The sequence below is a fragment of the Babylonia areolata genome, chromosome 6 (genome assembly GCF_041734735.1).
Source record: "Babylonia areolata isolate BAREFJ2019XMU chromosome 6, ASM4173473v1, whole genome shotgun sequence".
NCBI classification, from domain to species: Eukaryota; Metazoa; Mollusca; class Gastropoda; order Neogastropoda; family Buccinidae; genus Babylonia; species Babylonia areolata.
Window position 1 is genome coordinate 22,851,096 of NC_134881.1, and position 12,500 is coordinate 22,863,595.

At 47.6% G+C, this 12,500-nt stretch overlaps 1 protein-coding gene and 1 long non-coding RNA gene across 2 annotated transcripts in view; both read right to left on the reverse strand.

Moving 5' to 3' along the window:
• The window catches only part of LOC143282838 (uncharacterized), a 34,190-nt gene extending 30,383 nt beyond the window's left edge, over positions 1-3,807 (reverse strand). Inside the window, exon 1 of the mRNA XM_076588665.1 lies at positions 3,533-3,807. Within this exon, the coding sequence (XP_076444780.1) occupies positions 3,533-3,682 (150 nt within the window). The 5' untranslated portion in view covers positions 3,683-3,807. The remainder of the gene's footprint in view (positions 1-3,532) is intronic.
• Positions 3,808-6,715: 2,908 nt separating this feature from the next.
• LOC143283324 (uncharacterized) overlaps positions 6,716-12,500 on the reverse strand; it is an 18,817-nt gene continuing 13,032 nt past the window's right edge. The window contains exons 2-3 of the long non-coding RNA XR_013055387.1: positions 10,088-10,248; positions 6,716-6,950 (exon numbers count right to left, since the gene is read on the reverse strand). This is a non-coding gene — a long non-coding RNA (uncharacterized LOC143283324). The remainder of the gene's footprint in view (positions 6,951-10,087; positions 10,249-12,500) is intronic.

A 12,500-nucleotide genomic window follows, 5' to 3' on the forward strand; every position in this document is an offset into this window, starting at 1 on the left:
TTAGGTTCTACTGTCATAGACGTAATGTACTAAAGTAACATGAATGTTTCTAGCTGTCCACGCTATTTTCGTTGTAAAGTCGTCGTCATCGTCGTCGTCGTAGTAGTAGTTGCTGCTGGTTTAAATAATCTTTAACTGTTCAACAATACACATGATTACAATGCAATCAATGACAAAAGAGCATCAAGAAGCTTAAAGCTTATACTGTGCTCACAACGTTGCACTTCAATTTGAACATGACGGCTGATGAACCATATTATCAACTGTATCAAATAACATTCATCAACAGTAAGTAATGAAGAAGTAGTAGTTGTTGTTGTTGTTGTTGTTCAGTGCTGCTGCTGCTGTTGTTGTATCAGCAGAAGTACTGCTTATATCAGAGACTGGGTCAAGAGCAAAGTGAGAGCTGTATGATAAATGGTTTCTCCACTGCAATGTGAATCCATTCACAGCTGTCTTTTGTGAAAGACTATGACTCTTAAACTACGAGCCAAGAGCCAAGATTGCATTCGCTCTTCGTGCTGAAGCCTAGGTGTCGGGGGCGGGGGCAGGTGGGGGACGGGAGGGGCTGGCCATTGCAGACCATCCCAACATCGACTGCCCGAAAGTCCTCTTGGCCGAAACAGTAGGGATGTAACTTGGGCAAGACATTCTCCGCTATTTATAAATAAAATTGAATTATTCTAACCCAACTAGTCGGGGCCGCAGCTGCCTCCTCTGCTGTTCTGACGGTCACAGTAAGACACGACTGGTTAACATGCACTCATGTATGTATGTATGTATGTATGTATGTATGTATGCATGTATACTGTATGTATGTATGTTGTATGTTCCCTCCCACTCTCTTTCCTAATTCCTATCTCCCTGTCTCCCTTTCTCTCTCCCAATCCCTCACTCCCTGTAGTATGATGATGATGAACTGGATTTGTATAGCGCAAAATTATATCAATGTAAATTCAGACTCAGTGCGCTGACAAACGTCCATTCACACGCAGCCTCGCCCGTAAATGACTAACCACACACACACACACACACACACACACACAGAGAGAGAGAAAGAGAGAGAGAGAAGCTCAAATTAAGCGTGGAGAAAAACAAATCACAAAGACGCCTCACAGAACACGAACTTTCAGCTGGGATTTGAGTGTCGGCTGGTGCCGAAAACGGGCGGGCGGCGAATTCCTGACAGAGGGAACACAAAGACTAAGACTGCAGTGGCCGAGTGTACGTTTTTGGGGGGTGTTTTTTTGTTTGTTTGTTTTTTTTCTTTTGTTTTCTTTTTCTTTTCTTTTTTTTCCTTTTTTTATTATTGTTTCTTCTTCTTTTTTTCTCCAGGTGTTTCCCCTAAAGACCGATGATGTTGAAGGACGAAGGGAAGGGAGGAAAGAAGGAAGGAAGGAAGGAAGGAAAGAAAGAAGAGGGGAGGGAGGAAGGAAGGAAGGAAAGAAGAGGGGAGAGAGGAAGGAAGGAAGGAAGGAAAGAAAGAAAGAAAGAAGAGGGGAGGAAGGAAGGAAGGGAGGAAAGAAAAAAAAGGGGAGGAAGGAAGGAAGGAAGGAAAGAAAGAAAGAAGAGGGGAGGAAGGAAGGAAGGAAGGAAAGATCAAGAAGGAAGGGAGGAAGGGAGGAAAGAAAGAAGAGGGGAGGGAGGAAGGAAGGAAGGAAGGTAGGAAGGGAGGAAAGAAGGAAGGGAGGAAAGAAAGAAAAGGGAAGGAAGGACGGAAAGAAAGAAGGAAGGGAGGAAAGAAAGAAGAGGGGAGGAAGGAAGGAAGGAAGGAAGGAAGAGGGGAGGGAGGGAGGAAGGAAAGAAGGAAGGAAGGAAAGAAGGAAGGGAGGAAGGGAGGAAAAAAAGAAGAGGGAAGGAAGGAAGGAAAGAAGGAAGGAAGGAAGGAAAAAGGGAGGAAGGAAGGGAAATGGGAGGGAAGGAAGGAAGGCAGGAAGGAAGGAAGGGAGAAAGGAAGGAAGAAAGGAAGCAAGGAAGGGAAAAGGAAGACAGCATGAACGACGAGGAGGAGAGAAGGAAGTGAGGAAAAGAAAGAAAGAAAGAAAGAAAAGAAGAAAGCAGGAAGGAGAAAAAGGAAGGAAGGAAGGAAGGACGGACGAAGGTAATGGAAGGAGATGAGAAAAGACGGGAAAGACAGGCGACAGGTGAGAGTGACACAGGAACCTTCCTCAACGTTCACCAAAAACAACAACAGATACAGCCTAACGACGCGCTCTTGTTAAAACTCACTCAGTACGGCCAGTCCTCTCTTCTCCTCTACACAGACCCCTCGGATGTCCAGTGGGTGTCTGAATGACCCAACCTTTAGCTTCCGTCGTCAGAATTGTGGTATTCTTTATCAACATTCACGTCTTCAGTATAAGAGCCTTCCACTTGTAATATTTTGATGGTGGTAATTGGGGAGAAACGCTGTTAACGTCGTCTCTTTCGCCTTTCGTATGGAGAGAGTTAAAGCCCTACTTTTGCGTCCCTAAATTCAGGAAGCTATTCTACCGGCAATACTAGTGCAAACATGACACATCAGTATATGTTTTGACCCATTTTCAGTAATTTTCTATTCGATGTTGAGGGTTATTTTTCTCAGTTTGATACGAATTCAGTCGCAAAACTAACGTGCCGCCATCTTGCTCTTTTTTTCTCTTTTTTTTTTTTTTTTTTTTTCCCTTTATTTTTCCTTTTTAGGGGGGCGGAGGTGGGCGGGCGGAAACCATGCGTTTACAAGACGCACAAACTTGTACACTGGTTAATAACATCGTAATATATATATAGATATATATATATATATATATATATATATATATATTTCTTCTCCTCCACTTTTCGACTGGCCTTATTTTCGTCATTCGAGACGGGAAGAAATGTAGAGCATATGATTATTACAATGCTACCAAAACAAATTTACAACTTTTTTTTCCGTCTTCGGAACGAAAGTGAATGGAAGGAACACTGAGGCAGATATGTAGATACAGCTGCCGATTTCTTGGTTAGAAGGGCTGATTACACACGCAACAGGTTATTTCTCGTATACCTCCATTGCCAAGCACAGGAAATGTTTCGTTTCAATAGGTCCCAGAGTTTAAGACGCTAATATAGGACACTACACGCACGGCTGGACCAGCCGGTCATCCAACAGTACAACCCCTGCCTTGACCACATGCACTGTTTGCGCCGAGGACACCAACACAGAGGCAAGGACAGAGAACAAACCGATTATTAAGGAAGGAAGCAAAGAAAGGAGGAAGAACAATCAAAATTGATGGTAACGGTGACAGTTCCTGAGAATAAGTCACACACACACACAGACACAGACACACACGCACACACAACTCCACACGCACACACAACACACAACACCCTCCCCCCCCCCTCCGACCCCTCACCTCCCCCCCCCCACCACACACAGTCCTCTCCCCCCCTAACACCCCACCCCCCACACACACCACCTACCACCCCTCACCCCCACCCCCCCACCCCCACCCCACCCACCCCCACACACACACACACACACGCATGCGTGCGCGCGCGCACTGACCTTTTCCCGGGAGAGGATGTGAGTGCCGACCCTGACCTTGGCGAAGGAACCCTCCCCGAGACAGGAGCCCAGCACGTAGTGCCCCACCTTCTTCCTCTTCTCCCCCTCCACCTCACCCTCCACCTCACCCTCTTCCCCCTCCTTCAGCATCTCCTCTTCTCAGCACGTGACCGACGACGTCACCCCTGGCGTGAGCCAGAACCACAACTCTGCATGCTGCACCTGAACCGATCACGCTTCGTCCGTGGACACTCTGGGCAGTAAGGATGGTGCGCACTGGGCAGTAAAGGTGGTCCACACTGAGCAGTAAAGATAGTCCACACTGGGCAGTAAGGATGGTGCACACCGGGCAGTAAGGATGGTCCACACTGAGCAGTAAAGATGGTCCACACTGAGCAGTAAAGGATGGTCCACACTTGAGGAGTATCGATGGTCCACACTGGGCAGTAAGGATGGTCCACACTGGGCAGTAAGGATGGTCCACACTGAGCAGTAAAGATGGTCCACACTGGGCAGTAAGGATGGTCCACACTGGGCAGTAAGGATGGTCCACACTGGGCAGTAAGGATGGTCCACACTGAGCAGTAAAGATGGTCCACACTGAGCAGTAAAGGATGGTCCACACTTGAGGAGTATCGATGGTCCACACTGGGCAGTAAGGATGGTCCACACTGAGCAGTAAAGGATGGTCCACACTTGAGGAGTATCGATGGTCCACACTGGGCAGTAAGGATGGTCCACACTGAGCAGTAAGGATGGTCCACACTGAGCAGTAAAGGATGGTGCACACCGGGCAGTAAGGATGGTCCACACTGGGCAGTAAGGATGGTCCACACTGAGCAGTAAAGGATGGTCCACACTGGGCAGTAAGGATGGTGCACACTGGGCAGTAAGGATGGTGCACACCGGGCAGTAAGGATGGTGCACACTGGGCAGTAAGGATGGTGCACACCGGGCAGTAAGGATGGTCCACACTGGGCAGTAAGGATGGTGCACACCGGGCAGTAAGGATGGTGCACACTGGGCAGTAAAGGATGGTCCACACTTGAGGAGTATCGATGGTCCACACTGGGCAGTAAGGATGGTGTACACTGGGCAGTAAGGATGGTCCACACTGGGCAGTAAGGATGGTCCACACTGGGCAGTAAGGATGGTCCACACTGAGCAGTAAAGGATGGTCCACACTTGAGGAGTATCGATGGTCCACACTGGGCAGTAAGGATGGTGCACACTGGGCAGTAAGGATGGTCCACACTGGGCAGTAAGGATGGTCCACACTGGGCAGTAAGGATGGTCCACACTGGGCAGTAAGGATGGTCCACACTGGGCAGTAAGGATGGTCCACACTGGGCAGTAAAGATGGTGTACACTGAGCAGTAAGGATGGTGTTCACTTTGCAGTAAAGATGGCAATCAGTTGGCAGCAAAGAAAGTGCACTTCGCAGAAAACACGGAGCATTTGACAGTACAAGCGATACTCTGTAAGAGACAGAGCAGTTCACACAGTCTCCTACAAAGTCGTACTACACAGGTAAGACATCAGTCTTGGAGACATAGGTCGTTCCAGTTTCTCTGTTGAAATCAGATCAAAAACTGCATGGCGATGTGCATACAAAGCGGCCTGTCACACAATGTATATCAATCTTTTTTCTCCTGTCTCTGTACCACCTGGAAAAATGTCACAACTTTCGGGAGGAGTTCCACTGTAGGAACCTATTGTCAGCTCTAAGAATCCTCACTCCAGTCAGGGGTGATAACGATGCAGTAGATAGGTAAAACGTGTGTGTGGTGGGCCCGAAGCCACGTTTCTGCTGCAGTTGCTTCTCACTGACCTAACCCTGCCCCACCACCCTCCTCCCCACCACGTCATTCACGCACAAACAACAACGAGTTTCATGCCTGACGTTTTGTCCTTGGCAAGTTCATGCCACGTCGACCAACTGTGATCTCTATTCAGATTGTAAAAAAAAAAAAAAAAAAAAAAAAAAACTTCGTGCACGCTCGGCATTCGTCTGTCAGCCTGGGACATGTCACTTGTGTCAGTCTGTCAGCAGTGTTTTTCTGTGACTCCTTCCCCCCCCCCCCCCCCCCCCCCCCCTCCACTTGTCCCCCTCCACTTCTTTGAGTGACTGGCGGAGCGAACATCAACGCCTTGTTGCGAACACTGCTCAGTCCGTCTGGAGGGGGAGAACGTGGATATTGCCCTGTCCTGTCGGTCAGCACTGGCTGTCTGTTTGCTGTGGCTGTCTGTTAGCTTAGCTGAGGCTGTATGTTAATCAGCTGTGGTTTGTGTGTTAGCAGTGTATGTCTGTCTATCTGTTAGCTACGTTAGCTATGGCTGTATGTTAGCAGTGCCTGTCTGTCTGTTAACTATGCCTGTTAGCTGTGATTGAGCGTTAGCCCTGTATGTTTGTCTGTTAGCTATGTCTCTTAACCATTGCTGTGCGTTAGTTATGACTGCATGTTAGCAGTGTCTTGTCTGTTAGCATGTCTGTCTGTCTCTTAACTTTGTCTGTTAGTTATGGCTGTATGTTAACAGTGTCTGTCTGTCTGTCTGTCTGTCAGCAGTCTGCCAGCTATGTCGGTCTGTCTGTCAGAGTGGCTGTTGGCAGTGTCAGTGACTGTCCGATTCCCATGGGTGCCTATCTGTCGACCAGTCCCCAGCTGCCTCCTGACCGTGGTCAGTGTGGACAGAGAAGGGTGACCACACCTCACCAAAATCCTCTCCAGTGGCCGTGTCTCGCCTTCCTTCTTCACGGATCACTTCTCACCCACCCACCCACAAACCCACGCACAAACAGGTAAGATGGAGGGGGGGGAGGGGGAGCCCAGGGGGGGCAGGTGGGGGAGGGGGGGGTAGCAGGGGTTGTGACGGCACTCTGACGACTCACTCACTGTGGAACAACTGTGGGCTGTTCTGTTCTGTCCACCTGGTCTGGTTAGTGATTGGTGTGTCACGCCTCGCGGAACACTCCACGATCCCGCAATGACTCTCAGTCTCAAGTGGCCGCGCTTTCCACGATCGACGTGACGAGAGAGGACAGTCAAAGGGTGGGGGTGGGGAGGGGGGGTGCAGGGGGCTGCTTGGGGGGCGGAGGGAGGGAGGGAAAGGGTGCAGGGGGGGAGGGAACTGGCGGAGAAATGGAACGGCCCTCGATTAGTTGGATGCACGATGGGGATGGGGGTAAGAGGGTGATGGTGAGAGGAGTGGGGGGGGGGGGGCTGCGTGTCAGTGACTGTCTTCACTATGTACTGCAGGGAACAAGACCAGGGACTGGAACCGCCGGAGCCATGCGTGTGTGTACAGGTGGCGACTTCAACCACCTGATCTACAGTTCACGGTTCAGTTTTGCGAACGCCACACTCCTGGTCTGTCAGCAGCCCTGACAACGTGGCAGATTTGATGTCGGGCGGGTGTGCTGCAAGCAACAAGCAACAAACAGACTCCTGGTAACTTCTGAACAACAAGACTCCTAATAATTCTTAGTCATCAAAAGACTTCTGACTCCTTGTGGACATACTTCTTGTCAGCATACAGATTGCTAGTCAAATAAATACCTGCACAACAGACTCCTAGTCAATAGACTCCTTGTAAGCAAAAAGACTCAACGTCAACAGACTCTTAAACAAACATGCCCAAAGTCAAGAAACAGACACTTAGTTAACTAATATAGCCCCAGGTAATTAAAAAAAAAAAGGGGGGGGGGCGGCTCCTAGTCAACAGACTCCCAGTCAACAAACATACTAGTTAACAGACTCCTAGTTAACAAACAGACTAGTCATCAAATGGACTCCTAGTCAACAAACACACCCGAAGTCAACAGACTCTTAGTGAACAAACATACTCCAAGTCCAGAGACTCCTAGTCAACAAACAGATTCCTAGTCAACAAAGTCTCCTAGTCAAGAGACTCTAGTCAACAAATTTACTCCAAGTCAACAGACTCCACGTCAACAGACTCCACGTCACCAAACAGACTCCACGTCACCAATTAGACTCCACGTCACCAATTAGACTCCTAGTCAACAAACAGACTCCAAGTCAACAAACAGACTCCTAGTCAACAGACCAAGTCAACAGACTCCAAGTCAACAGATTCCAAGTCACCAAACAGACTCCACGTCACCAATTAGACTCCTAGTCAACAAACAGACTCCAAGTCAACAAACAGACTCCTAGTCAACAGACCAAGTCAACAGACTCCACGTCAACAGATTCCAAGTCACCAAACAGACTCCACGTCACCAAACAGACTCCAAGTCACCAAACAGACTCCAAGTCAACAAACAGACTCCTAGTCAACAGACCAAGTCAACAGACTCCAAGTCAACAGATTCCAAGTCACCAAACAGACAAGTCACCAAACAGACTCCACGTCACCAAACAGACTCCACGTCACCAAACAGACTCCAAGTCAACAAACAGACTCCTAGTCAACAAACAGACAAGTCACCAAACAGACTCCACGTCACCAAACAGACTCCACGTCACCAAACAGACTCCGAGTCAACAAACAGACAAGTCACCAAACAGACTCCAAGTCAACAGACTCCAAGTCAACATACTCTTAGTCAACAGACTCCAAATCACCAAACAGCCTCCAAGTCAACAGACTCCACGTCACCAAACGGACTCCACGTCACCAAACAGACTTCTAGTCAAGAAACAGACTCCTTAGTCAAGAAACATACTCCTAGTCAACAGACTCCAAGTCACCAAACATACTCCAAGTCACCAAACAGACAAGTCACCAAACAGACAAGTCACCAAACATACTCCAAGTCACCAAACAGACAAGTCACCAAACGGACTCCACGTCACCAAACAGACTTCTAGTCAAGAAACAGACTTCTTAGTCAAGAAACATACTCCTAGTCATCAGACTCCAAGTCACCAAACAGACTCCTAGTCACCAAACAGATTTCTAGTCAACAAACATACTCCAGATCAACAGACTCAAAGTCACCAAACAGACTCCAAGTCAACAAACATACTCCTAGTCAACAGATTCCAAGTCACCAAACAGAAAAGTCAACAAACACATCCCAAGTCAACAAACATACTCTTAGTCAACAGATTCCAAGTCACCAAACAGACAAGTCACCAAACAGAAAAGTCAACAAACACATCCCAAGTCAACAGACTCCTAGTAGTCACCAGACTCCTTGTCAACAAACACACCCCCCAAAAAATCAAGACACCTGGTCACCACAGACACCTTGTCAACAAACAGGAATCAAGTCAACATACACACTTCCATAAGACAGACGGCGTAACGTCGTCACACCTTCCACCCCCACCCGACCCCCACCCTCCCCCCACACACACGTACCCCTCACCCCACCCCACACCATAAGGACAGCCAGGGCAGGTGGTCAACCAGTTCTGACCCTCGATCAGGGCCTCTCAGTCCTTGCGCTCGCTGTAGCCAAACTAAACCACTGTGCACTGTTCACTGCCTGTTAGATCAAAGACTGACACGTACGAATTTCAGTGTACACTTTGACAGATCAGAGACAATTACGTCTACAGGGCTTTTAGCACCGCTATCAAAACCTGAATACAAATCTCTGCCCTGATGCCGATCAGAAATTCTCAGGACAATCAGAAGTTTCCATCACCAACCACGATCCAAAGGAGTCTGTGAAGAGTTGACAAGGGGAACAACCCACACCTCCTCTGTGTGTGTGTGTGTGTGTGTGTGTGTGTGTGTGTGTGTGTGTGTGTGTGTTATTTGTGTCTTAAAATGTTATATTGTGTCTTAAAATCTTGTGTCTTGAAAAATTAAATTGTCTCAAAATTTAATTTGTGACATTTGTGGTGAAAAGATGCTATTTTTTGTCTTTGAATGTTGTTATTTGTGTTTTAAAATGTTATATTGCATCTTTAAAATGTTACATGTTTCTTACCTTTTTTAAAAATATTTTTTACATGATGATATATTTGCATAGTAAACAAAGAAGAGTGTGTGGGTTATTCATTCACTTTTATTTCGCTTGTGTTTTAGAACGTCATTTTTTTTTTTTTATCGCTTCCTGGGAAACTGATGCCCTTGACCGCTCTCGCTGGAGGATGCTGTGCTGTAGTGGCATAAAGACGTTTGAAAACAAGAGAGCGCTGGCCATTAAGGAGAAGCGTGAGCGAAGGAAGCAGGACTCAACTTCTGGAGTCGTTCTCCCTTGCAACACCTGTGGGAAGTGTTGCACATCCAGAATCGGCCTTTTCTCCCATATGAGGACACACACCGACAGATAAGCCTGCCTGCCTACTCATCCGTCGGTCTGACGGGAGACTCCATCATTTTTTTTTTTTTTTTTTTTTTTTCTTCTTTTTTTCTTTCTTTTTTTTTCTTACCTTACTGTTTTCCTTGTGCCTGATGATTGGGAAAATGCGTGGTGATCAGAGAAGGTGTACCAGTTGTTCGTTTCCTTTTACACCCATTTGTTGACGAGCATTTGAGTGAGCCTAAAGTATACTCTCTGTCTTAATTATTCGAAGCAGACAACAATGAAGTGATTCGAAATGAACTAATAACTGACGGACAAGGGTCAGTCACCTCAGTGACGTCACAGCCCACGGCGGTCACGTGGTCCCCAAGGCGTCACACCGGCGTCACCATGGCGAAGCAGGTCAGCGTCACAACTTAGCGAACTACGTCACTGTTCTTCAGGCACTGGGGCCCAGGCCCATCCTTTGCCGCCACTTGTAACAAACGATCTGTGGACATGACAGTCACACGTTCCTTCACAAAGTCAGTCAAAGTTTCATTGTTTCACACACACACGCACGCATGCACACACACACGCGCGCGCGCGCGCGCGCTACCAAACAAATACACAAACAAAAAAAACTTGGCGGCACGCGGGTAAACAGAAAACAAGCATAATACAAAACATAGATGAAATACGTAGATACAATATTAAAACATTATCTCTTTCACACACACACACACACGCACACACACACACACACACACACACACAGGGAGAGAGGAGAGAGAGACTGTGTGGAGTAGGACAGCCAGAGAGATTATATATATATATATATATATATATATATATATATATATATATATATATATATATATAAGAAGAAGAAGAAGAAGAAGAGAGGCAGACTGAGAAAGAAAAGGAGACAGACAGAGAGAGGAAGACAGAGAAAGAGAAGAAGACACGACACGACACGACAGAGAGAGAAAAGGGGAAAGACATACAGAGATAACTTTATACTCGGAACTCAAAATTCTTAATGACAGGTCACCGGCCTGTACATACATATGATTACACGAGTTGTACACACACCTGTAAACCAAACCGTGAGCACAGTGAACAAAGAAACAGAGAAAGGAAAATATGACAGACAGAGAAAGGAGGAGAGACAGAGAGGGAGAGAAAGGAGGAGAGACAGAGAGGGAGAGAAAGGAAGAGAGCTCAGAACTCAGAACTCAAAACGTTTTTATTCAAGGATTAAGATTTTAGGCATAGCCTATTCTTCCAACCTGTCCTCGCTAATCTACATCTATTACAAACAGCACACACATAAATGAAAGGAAAAGGTTTTCATGCAGAAGGGTATGCATAATGAAGAAAGCAAGAGACAGACGGAGCAAGACTGAGAATCATGGTGACGTTGCCTGGTGGATAAAGGGTGGAGCTTTCTTCCAATCTCCCAGGTCAACACACGTGCAGACATGCTAGTGCCTGAACCCCCTTCGTGTGTATACGCACACATAAGATCAGATCCTGCAATCCATGTCAGAGTTCGGTGGGTCATGGGAGCAAGAACATATCCAGCATGCACATCCCCGTAACGGAGTATGGCTGCCTAAATGGCAGAGTAAATAAACAAAATGATCATACACATAAAATATTACATGTCTATATGAGTATATATGTGTGCGTGACTCCTGATTGAATGACACAGGAAACGAATGATGAGCGCCCAGTGGCAGCCGTTAGTCGGCTCTACCCAGGTAGGCAGCCTGTTGTGCAAAATGATTCCGTGTTTGTAAAGCGCTGAGAGCTTGGTTTTCGACCGAGGATATGTGCTCCTTAGTGTCATTATCATCAGAAAAGAAGAGAGGAATAAAGTGAACAGAAAGAGAGACAGACTGAGAAACAAAAGAGAGAGATAGTACACTGTACACTGTGTTTTCTTCCTATCTCCGAAATACTGGTAGCAACAAACTCTGGGACACACACCACGACACCACACGACACGACACACCACGACACCACACGACACGACACACCACGACACACCACGACACGACATGACACGACACACCACGAGACGACACGACATGACACGACACGACATGGCACGACACACCACGACACGACATGACACGACACACCACGACAAGACATGGCATGACACACCACGACACGACACGATACACCACGACACGACACACCACGACACCACACGACACGACACACCACGACACCACACGACACGTACGACACCACACGACACGACACACCACGAGACGACATGACACGACACACCACGACACGACACACCACGAGACGACATGACACGACACACCACGACACCACGCGACACGACACACCACGACACCACGCGACACGACACACCACGACACCACACGACACGACACACCACGACACACCACGAGACGACATGACACGACACACCACGATACGACATGACACGACAAACCACGACACGACACGATACACCACGATACGACACAACAAGACACGACACGACACGACACGACACGACACGACACGACACACCACATGACACACCACGACACACCACGACACGACACGACACACCACGACACGACACGACACGACACACCACGACACGACACGACACACCACGACACGACATGACACGACACGACACACCACGACATGACATGACACGACACGACACGACACTACATGACACGACACGACACGACATGAAACACCACGACATGACACACCACAACA